This window comes from Suillus plorans (assembly GCF_016647745.1).
Source record: "Suillus plorans strain S12 chromosome Unknown HD556scaffold_148, whole genome shotgun sequence".
Lineage (NCBI taxonomy): Eukaryota > Fungi > Basidiomycota > Agaricomycetes > Boletales > Suillaceae > Suillus > Suillus plorans.
In genome coordinates this window covers 15,055-33,117 of record NW_024537532.1, presented here as the reverse complement: position 1 = coordinate 33,117, position 18,063 = coordinate 15,055, and the positions used below count along the sequence as shown (strand labels likewise).

General features: G+C 49.6%; 6 protein-coding genes across 6 annotated transcripts; 2 read left to right on the top strand and 4 right to left on the bottom strand.

The window, feature by feature from the left end:
• Positions 1-1,723: 1,723 nt before the first annotated feature.
• HD556DRAFT_1451803 (uncharacterized protein) lies at positions 1,724-2,538 on the bottom strand (the record flags this gene model as incomplete). Its single annotated transcript, XM_041308036.1, has 3 exons — positions 1,724-1,924; positions 1,972-2,268; positions 2,323-2,538. The coding sequence occupies 3 exons, from the start codon at positions 2,536-2,538 to the stop codon at positions 1,724-1,726; spliced, it is 714 nt and encodes a 237-aa protein (XP_041151909.1).
• Positions 2,539-2,706: 168 nt separating this feature from the next.
• HD556DRAFT_1427833 (uncharacterized protein) lies at positions 2,707-5,635 on the bottom strand. The gene is made up of 12 exons (XM_041304670.1): positions 5,293-5,635; positions 5,171-5,252; positions 5,036-5,114; positions 4,935-4,974; positions 4,760-4,881; positions 4,574-4,739; positions 4,403-4,520; positions 4,306-4,368; positions 3,932-4,256; positions 3,584-3,879; positions 3,144-3,534; positions 2,707-3,121 (listed from the first exon to the last, which is right to left on the bottom strand). The coding sequence occupies exons 1-12, from the start codon at positions 5,424-5,426 to the stop codon at positions 2,925-2,927; spliced, it is 2,013 nt and encodes a 670-aa protein (XP_041151908.1). The 5' UTR covers positions 5,427-5,635; the 3' UTR covers positions 2,707-2,924.
• HD556DRAFT_1451801 (uncharacterized protein) lies at positions 5,556-8,265 on the top strand (the record flags this gene model as incomplete). Its single annotated transcript, XM_041308035.1, has 8 exons — positions 5,556-5,777; positions 6,395-6,610; positions 6,676-7,020; positions 7,067-7,095; positions 7,149-7,252; positions 7,308-7,331; positions 7,371-7,481; positions 7,532-8,265. The coding sequence occupies 8 exons, from the start codon at positions 5,556-5,558 to the stop codon at positions 8,263-8,265; spliced, it is 1,785 nt and encodes a 594-aa protein (XP_041151907.1).
• Positions 8,266-8,730: 465 nt separating this feature from the next.
• HD556DRAFT_1451800 (uncharacterized protein) lies at positions 8,731-9,721 on the bottom strand (the record flags this gene model as incomplete). Its single annotated transcript, XM_041308034.1, has 6 exons — positions 8,731-8,975; positions 9,023-9,133; positions 9,184-9,246; positions 9,297-9,422; positions 9,483-9,575; positions 9,625-9,721. The coding sequence occupies 6 exons, from the start codon at positions 9,719-9,721 to the stop codon at positions 8,731-8,733; spliced, it is 735 nt and encodes a 244-aa protein (XP_041151906.1).
• A 159-nt stretch (positions 9,722-9,880) lies between these two features.
• HD556DRAFT_1532012 (uncharacterized protein) lies at positions 9,881-12,418 on the top strand. The gene is made up of 8 exons (XM_041309521.1): positions 9,881-10,090; positions 10,145-10,723; positions 10,769-10,888; positions 10,941-10,970; positions 11,034-11,063; positions 11,116-11,226; positions 11,276-11,693; positions 11,743-12,418. Exons 1-8 carry the CDS (start codon positions 9,947-9,949, stop codon positions 12,336-12,338), a joined length of 2,028 nt encoding a protein of 675 aa, XP_041151905.1. The 5' UTR covers positions 9,881-9,946; the 3' UTR covers positions 12,339-12,418.
• Positions 12,419-15,190: 2,772 nt separating this feature from the next.
• On the bottom strand, positions 15,191-17,983 carry HD556DRAFT_1315092 (uncharacterized protein; the record flags this gene model as incomplete). Its single annotated transcript, XM_041301076.1, has 11 exons — positions 15,191-15,386; positions 15,438-15,949; positions 15,993-16,161; positions 16,446-16,560; positions 16,624-16,653; positions 16,952-16,973; positions 17,257-17,319; positions 17,341-17,363; positions 17,390-17,411; positions 17,551-17,580; positions 17,726-17,983. 11 exons carry the CDS (start codon positions 17,981-17,983, stop codon positions 15,191-15,193), a joined length of 1,440 nt encoding a protein of 479 aa, XP_041151904.1.
• Between the last annotated feature and the right edge of the window lie 80 nt (positions 17,984-18,063).

The window sequence follows — 18,063 nt, the reverse complement described above, 5'->3', positions numbered from 1 at the left end:
ATACCATGTACCAATAGTTATCTGGACCTCAATACTCAATTGTGAGCATTTGCGAAGTGATATATGGGACTTAATAATTTGGATGCGAGCCTCGGTATTCGATAATCGGAACTCGGGACTTGACATATGGGAGTCCCAAGTGCCGGGGTACTGAGTCCCGACACCCGGACCTCAGCACTTGATATTTGAGACTGGGGGAAGATGTATCAATATGCTCAAATTAACATTTGTTATTGCCGTACACATTTGACAAAAACCCTGAACCCCGACATTGTGAACTCGGGACTCGACACTGTTCTGAATACCGAGTCCCGGAAGCCAGGTCCCGAGTCCCGAATTTCGGAGTTCGGGGTTCGGCGACCCGGAGCTCGGCAACTGTGTTGGGTGTCAGGGTATGCGGAGCATTGGAGATAGCATGTGTCAGTATTTTGCATTTCATGGTTCATGTTTGGCTGACACATGTGATCTCCAATGTTCCGGATACCCTGACACCCAACACAGTTGCCGAGCTCCGGGTTGCCGAACCCCGAACTCCGAAATTCGGGACTCGGGACCTGGGTTTCGGGACTCGGGACTCGGAGCTCGTGACCTGGGACTCGACAGTGTTCTAAATACCGAGTCCCTGACGCCGATTCCATAATCACGAAAGATGAACCATGAAATGCAGAATACTGACACATGCTATCTCCAATGCTCCGGATACCCTGACACCCAACACAGTTGCCGAGCTCCGGGTCACCGAGTCCCGAAGCCCGAGTCCCGAGTCCCGAATTTCGGAGTTCGGGGTTCGGTGACCCGGAGCTCGGCAACTGTGTTGGGTGTCAGGGTATGCGGAGCATTGGAGATAGCATGTGTCAGTATTTGCATTTCATGGTTCATGTTTGGCTGACACATGTGATCTCCAATGTCCGGATACCCTGACACCCAACACAGTTGCCGAGCTCCGGGTCACCGAACCCGAACTCCGAAATTCGGGACTCGGGACTCGGGTTCGGGACTCGGTGACCGGAGCTCGGCAACTGTGTTGGGTGTCAGGGTATCCGGAGCATTGGAGATAGCATGTGTCAGTATGAACCATGGTTCATGGCTGACACATGCGATCTCCAATGCTCCGGATACCCTGACACCCAACACAGTTGCCGAGCTCCGGGTCACCGAACCCCGAACTCCGAAATTCGGGACTCGGGACTCGGGCTTCGGGACTCGGTGACCCGGAGCTCGGCAACTGTGTTGGGTGTCAGGGTATCCGGAGCATTGGAGATAGCATGTGTCAGTATTCTGCGTTTCATGGTTCATCTTTCGTGATTATGGAATCTTTCGTGATTATAGAATTGGGCGTCAGGGACTCGGTATTCAGAACACTGTCGAGTCCCAGGTCACGAACTCCGAGTCCCGAGTCCCGAAACCCGAGTCCCGAGTCCCGAATTTCGGAGTTCGGGGTTCGGCAACCCGGAGCTCGGCAACTGTGTTGGGTGTCAGGGTATCCGGAACATTGGAGATCGCATGTGTCAGCCAAACATAAACCATGAAATGCAAAATACTGACACATGCTATCTCCAATGCTCCGCATACCCTGACACCCAACACAGTTGCCGAGCTCCGGGTCGCCGAACCCCAAACTCCGAAATTCGGGACTCGGGACCTGGGCTTCCAGGACTCGGGTGCAAGATTTTTGAATGCATAGAATATTTTACATCTTGTATACAATGAACACTGAATGGGACTACACTCCTTTGCCTTTCCTCAATTTCTCTAACATGTCAGTGTACATCTTCACCTCTGCCATCTTGGCTTTGATGCCCTCATCTTGCTCCTCCATCAATGCTTCCATGCGTTCTTTAATCCACCTCAGTCCCATAAGTGGTGGAGTCGAAGTGTTTCTCAACTTCTCTGGAAGAACCAAAGCATCATCCTCAACATTAAGCTAGAACAGATAAGTCATCAATCAAGGCAATTCAGCTAACATCTTACCGCCCAATACTGGTAGTGAGAGACGCAGGAAGCCATTATTTCATCCCACTGCCATGGTTGATCCGGGATTGTGGTGTTTCCCATCCACCATGGACATGTATATGCAAACACAATCCGGGACGGATGTCCTGCAATTGCCTCATCATCAAATGAAAGGAGGTGGAATGAAAAGACGTCATCCGGAACCGTGTTCCAGGTTAGCATGGGATACAACTTAAGGATATAAGCGACAGGGACCGGAAGAACCGACACGATATTCTGTGAAGCTGAGTACTGCAGGAGTGGTGTGACAAAAGTCTGCTCAAATTTTTAGCATTGACCAACAAAGTCATCAGGGCAGTGGTAACATACATTCATCTCCCATTGCAGCCCGGCTTTAAAATACTTTATCCGGTCAGAAGATAGACCATTGTTGGCAGCTTCCGTCTGATATTGAGAGATGCATGCACGGACCCGCGATCCAGCCATTGCCAATGTGCAGGAAATAGTTCCAAGGCTCAGCTTCAGGGGTCGGTAATGGCTTCCGGCATTCAGAGTGCCAGAAGTGGATGCAGGAGTTGCAGGCATGGCTAATACAGGACTATGGCGCTGGCAATGCAAGTGAAAGATGGTGAAGATGTGAAGATAAGAATCACTGATGGATGGATACGAAATTCAAACTCCGACATGGGCTGACCCGGACAATTCCCGGGCCTCAATTATGTATGTGGAAAAAGGGACTTCATGAGAAAACAATGTTCATTCATCTCCAGCCTCTATCAACACGTTTTGTAGGTCTTGAAAAGCTGCCTGCGCATCCTGTGCGAGCAATGAATACATTCGTGATTGCCTTCCGGCATAGCATCCGTGACCCGGAAGGCGTTTCTCCAATGATTCCTGCATGTGGTCGCCCCATTGGGTTGCTTTCCACAAAAAGAACTTACATGTCCAATCCATCTCCAATTTGACCAATATCATTTCTTCCCTCCATCGATCTCGTAGTGCCTTTGCCCGCAGCCAATGGACTCGGTAAACTTGGCATGGGTCCAGTCAGGTAACCGTGGGATATGACATGCAAGCAGGAACTCACATTCCTCATTCCACGATTGATCAGGACCCCCGAGGTCGACTTCAACAGACCAAAACCAAGCCAAAGATTCATTTCGTTGACCTCGGGCATTTGGGTCGCCCACTGCAGTGCTGATTTTGAGTTGCTCGCTGAAGCAGGGGTTTGTATTTCTGAAGCTGGTCTTGCCCCGGCTCAAGTTTCATTATTTGCTTCCTGGTCTTTGTATATATGCTGGCATGGAGGGAGACTGCCTGCTGCACCGACGTCACCTGGGACCAAGCTCGAGTTTTCAGGGCCTGGGATTTGGCCTGCCTAACGGTTGTTCGGAACAGGATGGCCTTGTTGCAAAGGTAAATGCGGAGATTGTGAAGGGCATCATTGGCCTGCCCTTCACGAAGAGACATCTCCAGGGGAATCAGATCCTCTGCCATGCATCGTCTGCATCTATCAACCCCCAGGTTTGATGGCAACGGGATTACAGTGAGCTCGGGAGAGTTTGTCCATGTATGAGATGTCTCTGTGAAATCCAGCCGGGTCATCATCGAGATCATCTAGAATGTCTACGTTCAAGTCCTCAGGTTCATCATCTGCATCAAATCCCTCCCCGAGATGTGTTAGAGCAGACCGAGCAAATCCATCTATCTGGCCTTGGAGCCGATCGCGTTGACGGGCAATGTCTAATCTCTGTGTCTCAGTGGATCTTCTTCCGATCCTTCGGACCTCGATGAGCAATGCAATCTGAGCCTCTTCAATTGCTAACCCTGTTGATATCCACGTCGCCACAGATCTGCGAGAGGGTGCTGCATTGCGGGCGTTACCCTCCTCTAATAATCTAAGCTCGATCTCCTTTTTGCTTGGTGCTGAGTGCAATATTAATTCAGACCTCGATGGAGACAATGGAACTCAACGTACCCTTTTTTATATTGATCTCATATTCATCCATCGCCGCAGGATCATTCAATCTGCTTGACTGAGCTATCCTCTCCCTGGCTAACCATTCTGTCTTCAAATGTGAGGGTGCTGCTTCATCGAGTCTGTCAAATGCCTTTCCACTTTCCGAGATGCCATTCCTCGCCAGCTTGTATTTCCGGCATAGAGTCCTTTTCATGCGAATCATCTTGCAGAAATTGGAGTCATTCATCTGATAATCAAGGCATTCCTTTCGGTGTGGAGATGACATTCCCCGAGCAGCAGGGGAGATCAGATTGAGCCGTGCCCATAGCGTCTCCATGATTCTCTCCATCGATCCGACCAATGCCTTCAATAAAGTTAGAAGCATATCGGACATAGCAGCTGTCCTGATGGCCATGAATGTGCCACAACCCAATTCCGGGAATGATGGTTAGTTGCTGGTGCCATGTCTAGAAATCGACTTCGATCCACCCGAACCCGAAAGTGTTTGTTGTATTGACAATTAATATCATAGAAGGTGACAGCCCTGGTGATGCCTTCCATGTTGTGCCGGGAAGCCTCGCAAAGGGCGTAGTCCATGTTCATTTGTCTGCAAGTGACCCATGGTTAACTCGTGAATGAGGAATGGTGGATGTGGCTTGCCTTTCGCCTTTCTGAAAATTCACCATGGAGTGAGGGACAAAGCAACCGTGTCTGGCACAGGCAACTCCCCCGATACCGGTGGACTCCAGCTTGTGCCGAGCAGCATTAGCTTGATTTACTGCCCGGTGGTTGTTGCAGCTTGATTTTTCCACCGTGTCAGCAGCCTCTGCCAGATGCATTTTATACTGTCCTTTCCTACCATGAATCCAAGCCCATCGGATAGCCAAACTTCATCGAATGGCTTAATGGGATGCAGATGTTCGGCTTTGAAATTTCCGTCCATCACAAATGACCGGGTGTATTTCCAGCTTGGATCGCTAGTATTATTATGGAGGCCACATTGGTTGAGAATAGGACTCACTCATCAAGCGATTCATCCTCTGACAACAGCACATTAATCCCTGGCTGAGGACACGCCGGGTCAAAATAATGCGAGTTCTCCTGTGCTCGGGTTATCAGAACGATGGCCAAAGCCATGCCATTTCATTGTCTTCAACTGCCTCCACTGTCGAGCGACCCTCATGAGCTCTCTGTATCGGTCCTTGCAATGTGCTTTGTCAATATGATGTCCAGTAGATGAAGAGGGTAAGGCATTACCGGAACAAGGTGTGGAAACATGCTGGAGGTCATTCGCTGGAGCTTGCTGTAATAGTTCATCGCCGAGGTGCCGCATTCAAGGCTGTCCAGTAGAAAAATCATTGAGCACTCTGAAGGTGAACACAGTCTTTGGCCTGTTGAAAGATGCAGGGAAAAATCTGTGTCGAAACATTTGAATGTCCGGACTCATGGCATTCGGACATTCACAACATCGAATCTCCAGGCGATGAACTCCGGACTTGTCTACAATGACCATGGTGTTTTCCTTTGGCTGGAACTCGGGTCCGGACACAAATGGCAGATCTTCAGGCTCGAGCAGGTCTTCAGGTTCATCTTCTTCAAACAAATTCCACCGATCAGTGACCTCCGGACATTGTTTGCCATCATGGCCAAGGTGTATAATGAGTCCCACATGAGCGAGACAACTCCGCTCGAAGAATCGCCCATTCCATTGACTGATCCAGTGGAAAGGATTGCTACGATGTTGACTCCTGCAACAGCCCGTGCAATAGAGTGGCTCGCCAAGACAATCTTGACATTTGTACACCCCATCCTGTTCGCAGATGATGCATCTCCTGTCTTCTGGTGGAGCTTCTCGATCAAGGAGGTGATGTAGATATGATTCCTGCCTTGGCAGCCATTGCCTGAGGTAGTCATTTTGACTCTGTATTTTTGAATGCTTAGCCATAGTTTGAATGACACTCCAACATTGTACATGAACTTGCCATGGTTTTTGGGAGTTGCAAAGGCTCAAAGGAGCCTTGGTCCTGCTCATAAGTATTGTCAGGAAAGTCTTCCCAAGGAGGTGGTGCCTTAACAGGCTGAATTGTTGGTGATTCTGGGGGAGAGTTAGGCATGGACCTGTAGGCATGTCGCCTCGTGCTTGCAAGTGGGACCTTGACCCAAGTCTTCCTACCTTTGCTGCCCCTTGCTTCCACCCTGTGAGATTTTTGCACTGGGGTGCATCTACCTATCTTCATCTTGTTTACTAATGATGCAAGCAAGGCATCAGCTCAGGTGTAATGAATTGTTATTGCAATATGATGCTGTGCAGTCCTGTTGGCTCATTACAAATTCATTTCCATTAATGGATTCTTGTCAAATATGGGCCGATTAACAGATTATTAGGCTTTGCTCGAAGTTCAACTTCGCACAATTCATTAATACTTCTACCTTGCAAATCCTCAGCCCGTTCTGCATTCTGATTCACTATGGCAAGAACAGGTCATTCCACCAACACGAACTTCCGGAAGACACAGGGCGCGTCAACCACAGTCTCAGAAGCTCACAGACAAGGAGATTTTGGAGTTGAAGAACTACCTTCCTGAGTGGACTGCCGCCAAAAGGAGTGAGAAGAGGGGGATTTTCACTGCCATAGCAAGGGCGGCCAGGTTGTTTGCTCCTAAGGTGGACCAAAAACAATGGAAAAAGAGGAAGCAGGTGATGCTCCTTTGTTGCGTTGAAAAACTAAATTTTCAACATCACATTTTTTCATCAAATCTTAGGTGTACAAGACTTGGTTGTTCAACAACAAGAAAAAGAAGGAAAGGAAGGACACCATCAAGTATGGGAGGAAATGGATGCCCAGGATGGTGGTCTACCAGCAGAAACACGAAGAGGTGCTGAAGAGGATTGAGGATGAGTCGGGGGTAAAGCCCGGAGATCCTGGTATGTTCAAACATTATCAGGCGGCGGTGAAGAGAGTCATGGCTGAATTGGACGACGACGAGTTGGAGAAGGCGAAAGAAACAGCGGAAGAGTGGTCCAACAACTGTCCGCCTCCGGAGATACAAGCACAAGTCGCCCGTAAGAAGGGTCCGGCATATATGGAGCACTTTTCGAACAGAGATGTGGAGGCAATGTGGGATGAGAGTTTTTGTGATGTCGGCTTGGAAGAATGAAAAGGGAGAGGTGCTGTTCGGGATGTGAGTACATTTACCCATTGACATGGATCTTTCATCTGAAAATATTCATGCAGGCATGATGATAACGAGGCCTTAGGAGATGGGGACAGCTTCATGAAGACGAAGGACTGGGAGGACATTGAGCCAGTGTGGCAGGAGTACATGCAGGAACAGTTCGGTGAGTGTTTGAACCATGTATACCAGATTGAACATGTTGAGCATCACGATGATAGGTGCCGGGGCACGGGATGGAGGACGTCAGGTCAAGGGAGGTTGAAAAAGAATTCGAAAACCAGCTTTCGAACTCGAAATGGACGGGGAGGGTATGCCACTCCTTCCCGACATCACCGACACGAAACTTGAGGAGAAGAAGGCCATAGTGAGGGCCTTTCTTACATCGCACTATAGTGAGTTTCTCGTCGCATCATCTGACAAATTGTTCAATGCATGGACACAGGGATATGTTCTGGGAAGGACAAGGCGGTTGTACCATGGAGTGCCATTGTACAAAGTCAGGATGACTTTGTGGCCTGGACGTATCTTCCGGCAGATGTTGACTTGAAGGAGCCTTCAAAGCTGCAAAATTGGGACACGACTGCCTTGCTCCATTTCTGGCATGCTTGGCAGGAAACAGGAGAAGGTCCCACATTTCTGTTCAAAGCATGGAAGAACAAAGATGGGGACATGGTACCATCTGTCATATCTGGCAAGTCGCCCTCTCCTCAGACTAGTATAGTGAGAAAGCAGCAGAGGGTTACCATCCGAGGGCCTCAGGATTCATCGACAGAAGCCGAGAGTGATAAGGAGAGTGCCACTAATCATACGGAGGATGATGTGGATGATGACCTGGCTGACGGGAGACATCCACTGAAGAAACCCAGGACGGGAGGTCCTACACCAAAAGGGACGGCAGTCCCACGTGCAATTCCAAAGCCTCGCCTGGCCAAGCCGGCCAAAAAAGGTGCATTACTGACATCAAGAATGGGCGACCTCCTTGCTGGGTTAACTGAAGACGCGACCAGCGAAGTTAGAGAGGATGTTGAAATGGAAGAGAGTATCACGCCGCCGGCACAGAAAAGGGGGCGGGGCAAGAAAGTCACAGTTGAACCATCCACGAGGACAACCCGGAGTAAGTTGCAAATGCCAGTAGACAGTACACCTAGAGTAACCAGAGCATGGGGACGCACTTAATGTAGATATATCTTCCTGCCGTCATGTGTAATGTCATATGTGCTATTGTGTATATGTCAAAGTACTAACGACCTAATCTTAAATCCCAAATCTCCAGTACCAAGGCCTGAGTACCGAACCCCGAACCCCGATCACCGGGCACCGAGCACCTAGTACCGAGTACCAAGTACTGAGTACCGAGCACAGAACACCGGGCAGCAAGGACTGAGTAGGTGGAGTATACAAGTACCAAGGACTAAGTACTGAGTAGGTAAAGTATACAAGTACCAAGTACTAAGTACTGAGCAGGCAAAGTATACTGCACCGAACCCCGAGTACCGAACCCCGAACCCCGATCACTGGGCACCAAGCACCGAGTACCGAGTACCGAGTACCGAGCACAGAACACCAGGCAGTGAGGAAGGACTAAGTACTGAGTAGGTAAAGTATACTGCAATGTGTCTACTATCAGACATTGATCGATATTTACATGTTACTTGAGTCCTCAAAGAACTCAATGAGGGTATCTAATACCTTCAGCATTTCGGAGGTTGACTCCCTTACCCTTTGCATCCTCCGGAGGTCCGCATCTGCTTTCCGCAGTTTGTCGCATGTTTCAGCCCATGCCATCCTGAATGGTCTGTCAGCCTCAAGAAGTTGTGCTACTGTAGGGGCAGGAAGATTTCCATGACTCTGTTCGTAATCACCCAGGCGATCTACAATTGTTTGAACTTGCAGAACATTAGCAGAGATAAATAATCAACTGTTGTATACATACTTTCAGCTTGATCATAAGATCCGATTGGCATGAACTCCTGAACCATGGCACGCAGTTCTTCATTGTTGAGTTCCAGCTCGGGCGATTGACGTTCGGGAGTTTCTGAATTCGCTTGGGAGATAACATGAATAGAACACATGACATGATATGAATACACGTACAAGGTATGGGTGCCTCTGGTACAGCCGGAGTGGCCGGATGAGGTTCGGGAGTCGATTCATTCACTGGGGAAATGCCATGAAAAATGAACATGAGATGCAAAGAATAATCTCACCAGCCATAGGAAAATCGGGTACAGCCGGAGCATCATCAGACGAAATAAAGGTATCCTCCGGACCAAGATACAAGTCCGGGTCATCGTACAGGGCCAGTCCATCTGCCAGGGCCGGATATGATGGATCTGGAAGTATGCGATGGATTTGCACATGTAGAATATGTACATTTGAATTGAGAAACATACCGGGAATCACATTTAACGAATCCAAACCACTGGATAACCCAGAATCAGAGTCTAACTCATCATCCGGCCCAAGGTATATATCATCTAATGGATCTAAACCATGTAAGATCAATTCACTGAAATCAGCAGAAACAAAACATACCAAGGGACATCCGGGACTGGGAGGTCTCATCCACGTCCATTGAGGTGGATTCAGTGACCGGAGGGTCATGAAATCTGACCCCAGGTTGAGAGCTCATGATATCTGATGAGCTGATGAACTGATGAACTGATTGATAACAGATAACGTCGAAGTTCAACACATGGCCGGCGATTGCCGAAAGTTGAACCATGACCAAACAAAGACAAACAATCAATGATTTTCAACATTGTCCTTCAATTGTATTGTTTCTTTGAAACTTCATTCTAGTGATAACAGATTTCACCCTGCTTTCAACATTCTCACATCTGTCAACTCAATCCAAATGTCTACTCCAGTTCAATCTTCATTGGCCGACCTCAAGGCATCCACTGCTCAACTTGTGGGCATCATTGCCGGCGCCCAGCACGTCCCGGCCGGCTCAGTGCACGTCCACATTGCTCTGGCAAGGCAGGTCACCAATCTGTTGGTAAGTTGCACTTATTAAATTAGTTTACCATTGATGTTTCTAATATCCGGGTAGGCTGACATCATCCGGGTGCATGAGAAAGGGGATTACATCCCTGGCATTGTGGCTTCCTGTTCTAAGGAGCTGATGAGGGTGTGTTCCATGACTCCCCAGGTGTTGCCCAACTGGCACAGCATTGGCCATGATGATCCCTGGGTGGCTAGACACGCCTGGCGCAAGCAGGTCCGTGCCTGGGAGGCATTGGGTGACAATTCCTGTGATCTCCCTGTTGTTTCTAATCCTTCCACTGGCCCACTGACTGTCAATCTTCCGTCTCCACCTGTCCCTTCCCCCGCACCTGGCCCTTTCCCCTCCACTGTCATTTACTCCCCTCCCGTCGTCGCCGGCAATGTCGCCGGACCTTTCGGCAAGACGACCTCCGAGTTCCGGGACAAAGGGAAAGGTAAGGCCATTTCTGTTGACTTGGAGCCGGAAGTCGGAGGGAGCAACAAGAGGAAGTCCCCCATGATTTCTGGACACTCCTCCCAACCTCCGAAGTCGGCGATGAAGGGTCACAAGCGTGTCAAGTCAACTGGACTCCCCAAGTCAAAGCCGTTTGTGGAGTCGGAAGATGATGAAGACCCAATTGTTCAGGTATGTGTTCTGGCTCATTTGTGACATGCTCTCAATTTGTTGTAGCCAATTTCGCGTGGAGTGCCGGAGGTCGTCCTTCCCCAGCTCTCCACCATTGTTGTAAGGAAGCCCCAGTTGCCTCGTTCACCTGGTTCCCCCAAGAAGCAATCATTTGGGCCTGCTTCGGTAAGTCTGATTTAGTCGTCCGGAACTCATATATATGCTCATGTGTCCACAGCTGACTGCCGGCAAGCGTCTGGAGGTCATGGTGAGTCTTCCGGACAGGTCCAGAACTTGCATGTATCATTCTTACTCATGCCCATCACATTAGGAATCTCCCATCAGTCGTCCGGAGGCTCGGGTAAGTCTTACAAGCTCGCCCGGAACTCACATGTGTACTTACAATTTATCAGGCAACCTCCGGCAGTCGTCCGGAAGTTGAGGAGTCCTCTGGTGATACTTCCAGCGCTTCGGATGGTGACCCTCCGGCCACTACCACATTTGATATCACCATTCCCGTCCCAGTGAGTGCTCAATTAATTCCCCTAGTCCATCTACTAACGGATACCACAGAACAACCCCTGCCGTTATTGCGTCAAGGAGAATTGGCCCTGTGCGACTCGTTTGGACAAGAGGTCCAGCCTCCCCTGCTTGTCTTGCATCCGCTGCTCCACCAAGAAGATCAAATGCAACCCGGCATCTCTGGGATCCCCGCCCAAACGGACCCGAGGGAAGTCTACCACGGGACGGACACATTCCAAGACACCTGCCCCTGCTCCATCCACTGCTCCGTCTCCCTCCAGGTCAAGGGCCCGGACTCGTAGTCAATCTCGTGGCCCGTCCCGAACTCCGGCCATCCCTGCTGCAAGTACACCCCAGGTGCAGTCATGTGGTCGCAGCAAGACCATCACTACCAAGAAGACACCTGCACCTGCACCTGCACCTGCACCTGCCCCTGCCCCTGCCCCTGCACCTGCACCTGCGCCAGCTCGTAAGTCACCCACACTTTTCATGACCGGCTGACCTTATTTTTTACTTAGCTGTTCGGTCTTCGAGTTCCGCAGTGCCTCGTGCAGCACTCGATGTTCCCATGCCGGATCTCCATTCCATGGCAATCGCGATTCGGGATGGTGCAGCTCGCATCGCTATTCTTGAGGCTCGGGTGCAGGAGCAGGATGCTAAGATTGATACCCTGCAACGCCTCCATGAGAGCCTCTGGTGCACGATGGTCGACCCGCACCCTTCATTTTCACTTCCGGACACACCGGCCGATGCAACAATCTTGCTTGATCAATCTGGTCCCCCCCCATCCATTTCACCCCTCCCCTCCACACTTTCCAACCTCATTGATTTGGACATGTCAGTCATGGAACCCACACCCTTGATGGTTGAGGATGGATCTGCTATGGTAGGTCTCATGGTTGAGCCCACCCAAGTTCAGCCTGAGGGTCCACAATCCTCCGGCGAAATTGTGCTCCCTGATGAACCAGGCAACCTCTTGCCAGAATCCTCCGGCGATATTGTGGTCCCCAATGAACCAGGTAACCTCCTGCCAGAATATGATTCCTCTGATGAGGATATGGATGTTGAGGGGAAGGTTGATCTTCCTGGTGAGGAGGTCGCAATGGCTACATAATTGCTCAGTGATAGATGTACATAAATCTTTTTCAATGCATGTTACCTATGCCACAATTGAATGATTCAATAATCAGTCCCGATATCCAGAACTCGAAACTGTAGATTGAGGTAGATATCACCCTACACCCTAACACCCGAATGTCAAATTTTCAGTGCCGAACCCCGAGTGCTGGGTGCCGGGTGCCGAGTCCCAAAGCCCGGAACTCAGGATTTGACATTTGAGACGAACGACATTTTTCAAACATGTTTCTATCAACCTCCGTATATCTATAAACATTTTACTAACCTCCAAACCCCGAAATATATTTTTGTTGTCTCATACCGAGTTCCGAGTTCCGGGACCCCCGAACCCCGAAACCCAACACCCGGTGTAGAAACAACAATACAGAGAGGAACAAACAAAGCTCCTGACTGTATCTGTGAATGTTGTAAGGTCGCGCGTTGCCTAGTCTGCTATACTTGAGACGACAAGTGCGTTCGACCCTAAAGGGGAAGCGAGTGCAGCAAGGATCTGGTAGTAGGCGCTGAAGGCGCTACTGGTCGGCCAATGCGAAGCGCGGGAAAGCGCGCAGGTGCGTGCGAGGCGCGGGAAAGCGAAGGTACGCGCGAGGCGCAGGAAGCGTGCGCGCGCGTGAGCGGAAACAAGTGAGAGTAAGAGTGAGTTTGCTTAAGTGGTGATATGATGAATAACAAGAGATGTGAGTGCAAAGTGCCAAGGAATAGATTGCAACTATATTCTGCTAGGTAGTAGATGGGTAAGTGGGAGGTAAAGTGCAAAGTTCCAAAGTCCATTCAGTATGTAATGCTGGCGCTTATATGGCGCGCCTAAGCACTGTCATGCGGAGCCGAATCGCTACCGAGTAAGGTATGTAAAGATATATGTATGTAAGTAAGGGTCCATGATATAAATAAAGGTGGAATGATATGTAAATAAGGGAAATGGAAACATACGCACTAGAGAACTTGGTGGACAATGGATGGATGCTTCCGGATGGCTGGCGCTATAGGGCGCTCAAGCGCGGGAAAGCGCGCGCGCGTATACATCGTAAGGCGCGGGAAGTCGTGCGCGCATGCTGCGCCTTGCGCGGGAAAGCTGCGCCTCATATAGGGATAGCTGCAGATAGCACACAGAATGGTGCTGCAAGTTCGTGCAATGAACTCCCTAGTGAAAAGTGCCATATCACACCATGAGAGGCATGAGTCTCTACACCGGCAGTCCACAATTTCGGGGTTCGGGTGATTGACTGACACATTGACTTACCCGTGTTTGAAATATATTTTGCTTGTCTCACATACCGAGTTCCGAGTGCCGGGACCCAACTCCCGAAACCCGAAATTGTGGACTGCCGGGTGTCGGGTTTCGGGGTTCGGGGGTCCCGGAACTCGGAACTCGGTATGTGAGACAAAAATATATTTCATACACGGGTAAGTCAATGTGTCCGTCAATCAACTCGATTGTAAATTATATTTTATTGATCTCCCCAAATTTCCCAAGTTCCGAGTTCCGAGTTCCGGGACCCCCGAACCCCGAAACCCGACACCCGGCAGTCCACAATTTCGGGGTTCAGGAGTTGGTAAAATGTGTATGGATAGATGAAAGGTTGATTTAAACATTTTTGAAAGATGTCCCATATGAAATGTCAAGTCCCAAGTTTCGATTTCCGGCTTTCTGGAGTCCCGAAGCCCGAAGTCCCGAAACCTGGAGTTCAAAATTCGGGACTTAACATTTCATATGGGACATCTTTCAAAAATGTTTAAATCAGCCTTTCATCTATCCATACACATTTTACCAACTCCCGAACCCCGAAATTGTGGACTGCCGGGTGTCGGGTTTCGGGGTTCGGGGGTCCCGGAACTCGGAACTCGGAACTTGGGAAATTTGGGGAGATCAATAAAATATAATTTACAATCGAGTTGATTGACGGACACATTGACTTACCCGTGTATGAAATATATTTTTGTCTCACATACCGAGTTCCGAGTTCCAGGACCCCCGAACCCCGAAACCCGACACCCGGCAGTCCACAATTTCGGGTTTCGGGGGTTGGTAAATCTCGGTTTGGGGTTTTGCACTGAAAATTTGACATTTATACGTATCTAGGCTCACCCATATATGTACCCATCTATGTACAATTCCCCCACGTCAGCCCACCCATCTATGTATTATCCCCCACGTCGGCCCACCCGTCTATGTAATACATCCTATGTTGGCCCACCCGTCTATATAATTATACCCCACCTCGGCCCACCTGTCTATGTAATAAATATTTTATCACACCCTCAGCCCACCCGTCTATTTGATATCCCTTCCGTCAGCCCACCCATATATGTAATACTTTTTATGTCGGCCCACCTGTATATGTAATACACCCCGCGTCAGCCCACCCATCTATGTAATATTCCCCTACCTCGGCCCACCCATATATGTAATACACCCCCGTCGGCCCACCCGTCTATATAACAATATTTGCCTTACATCTCTCTTCAGCCCAGCTGTCTATAATATCCTACTCTACATATTACCCTGATGGGCCCACCCATCTCCATGAATGATCATATTCCCCTGGCCCATCCGTCAACATCAAGGATATATATATCATTGGCATACATGGGCCCACCCGTCTCCATCGGAAATAATATGTGTCCCAGCCCATCCGTCATCATCGAGAATATACACAACATGGGCCCATAATCCGCTGGCCCGTCTCATACGGGATATCATGTAGGTTGGGTGGCCCGTATAATACGGAATTTGTCACTGAAGGGGCTCGGAAGCAGGTGTACTTGATCAGTGGCTACAAGCCATTCAATGGCAGCTTGCTTAAACAACTTATCGGAGTATGGTATGACTCATTCGTCAAGCTTGCATTCAGTGAGATGGGCATTAATTCGTTGCTGCACAGTGTTCTCCTTGCGAGCCTTGATGTCACCAGGTAACATGGACTTGAATGAATGTTCACTTGCCCACTTCCGATACTTGCCGCCAAAATGTGTCTCGGCATGATGACGAAGGGTAGTGGCTTTATTGACGAGAATACATTTTTTCCTACAAATGATTGAGTGAGTAAGTACTATGACAGTGCAAAGGCAAACTTACGGGCAAATGTTGCACTTTCTGTGCTTCTTCACTTTGCCATTAGCGCCAGTGTGTTCAAACGCTGCACCAAAGAAGTTATCAATGTCAGCAGTTTTGCCTGCCCAAGATGACCCTGGGTCTGTGATAGAAACGTCGACATCAACAAGAACCCCATCTTCATCAACTAACTCTGGGGACTTCTCTGGGGACTTGTGCTTCCTTCTAGCACACTTAGGGTTGACACGAGCGTTCTCGCGCTCCATATCACCAGATTCATCGTCATCAAGGGCATCATCAAGGGCATCATCGGGACACACATGTTTGTTGGATGGGGGAGGCGCTGTGAGTGCAGCAGGCTGAGAAACCTCTGAAGCACGCTTGGTGGCCTCAGCTGCACGGAAATCATTGATAGCTTTTGTTTGGGAGGGAAGAGCCGCTTTCTCCGAGTGTTGAAGGAGGGCAGCAGTGGGTTTGATTTTGCATATGGGACTAGTGCTGCCGTGGTCCGGTCCAGAACCATGGTTTGAACCGGACTTTTGGTCCAGTTCTCTGTGGTTCGGTCCATGGTTCTCGCACCAGCCAGAACCAGACCGGAAAATGGTTCTCGGTTCTAGATCTTCCCAAACGGTCCAGTTCTGGTTTGGCCTTCCCGAACCGTTCCGAACCCTTATCGACTTCGACTTCGACAGCATCTGCCTCGACGTCAGACTGTCGTCTTCGGGATTCACGTTGTTGATTAATCAAGCTACATTTAGCCTTTTCGAAGGTAAGTACTAACTAATTAAACTCTCAGGTCTCTCACCCGCTCACCTCTATAACAGGAGGTTCTATTCATTGAGGACCGGCTACAACACTGTGCAGGCCAGCACCCATCGCTACCAGCGCACAGCCCATCACATGCCACGCCACCTGCGCCTATGTTGATGCCCGCCACCTCACCGCATCCCCTCTCACTCATTTGCTGTTCTTGCTGGCTGGCTTTTACTGGCTCGCTTGCCGTGTCTCACTCACCCTCTGTCTCTTGCTCACTGTCTCACACGCCTGCTGGCTGCTCTCGCCCTCTGTCTCTCACCCTCTGTCTCTCGCCCGCTGTCTCTCACCCCACTGTCTCTCACTCGAGACATGCAGGTGTTTTCTCCCTGTTCTGTGTATAAAAAAAAGTGACGGCAACATCTGAGAATGGAGGCGTGACTCAAATCGTACGTACCTTTCTCATTGTCCTGAATGTCTTCCTTTGCTGACAATGGAGGTAAAATGATTTCAATTCTGACCAACACTCTCACTGATGCGTGCCTTACAAGGCAGCTTACTTCAAATTGCTTGTCTGGACATCCGCTGCTCGCCGTTGGGTCTCACGCTGCTCTCGCCACCATCTCTTGTTGCTGCTCGCCATTATCCCATCTCTTGCTGCTGCTCGCCGTTATCCCCACCAGTCCTCGACCCTCGTTATCACAATCGTCATCACATCAACCTTGCGCCGCAATGCACTTGCATCATCCACCTTCTCTGCTCTACAGTTAATGAAGGCCACTTACTGTAATGGACGTCTTTCGGCAGCTACAGAGGCAGAGGGGTACGCGCAAATTTTATTAGACTAGTTACTCAATGTGTATCTAGTATTTCGTCAATTATTTTTTGCTGTCCCTATAGAAAAATTTATGGTTCGGTTCGAGTTCGGACCACAAAAAAACCGAACTGGACCGTTGAGAACGGTTCTCAATGGTCCGGTTCTGGGTTCAACGATTTCGCCAAACCGAACCGTTGGTCCAGTTCTCGGTTCTTGTTGAAGACCCTCTGAACCGGACCAAACCGGACCACGGCAGCACTATACAGGACGCACAACATGTGGCCTGTCTTCGCCATCGGTGAGAACTGTGCCCGTCATGCCAGTCATTGCAGGCAGCTACACAGATAAAATACACACATACCATTTATAAATGACTGAAACTTGTTCAAGAATCCATCAAGCTCACGAAGCTGCAGCACAAAGTAGGACTTGAGAGGTGCATAGATTGCTGAAAACAGCGCAATATGATATGGCGGGTGATGTCTGTTTTTCCATCACCGGGGTGAGTATTAGTGAGAGCTTTGAAAGAAGACGACAATGGCGACTCACCGTGTCATTCTGACATACCCTACAGTATGATGGACTAGGAAGCAAGAACTAAAGAGAAGCAAGAAAATGACAAAAATAGAGTCGACAATCAGGCTCCTGCGCAGTACTTACATAATTCTAAGCTGCGGCTTGGGCCGGTGGCTCAGGCTTCGCAGAATTGAAGCCTAGGCCAAAGCCCTGGTCAGGCCGTCACCTGGGCCTGGGCTTGGCCTGGCTCAATCTGGCCCGGCTTTGGCTGGCCCGGGGCTTGAAGCCGGGCCGGAACATCACCATATGTGACTTGCAATGACATTCCAAGGGTAATATCTTTGAAATTTTGCTCTTGCATTGGAACAGTCTTGGGACCGCCTTGGAAGCCCCCTGGTGTCGCTTTCAAGCGGCTTCCAAAATTTTCGGGTTGCCTTCCAAGCGAGTTGTAATGCCGCCGGCAAATTGAGGGCCTCCAATTCATTTTAAGGACCGCCAACCAAAAATAGAAATCTCCGACATCAAGCTCACGTGACGTGTTAGCTGAGCGCGCCCTAAGTACAT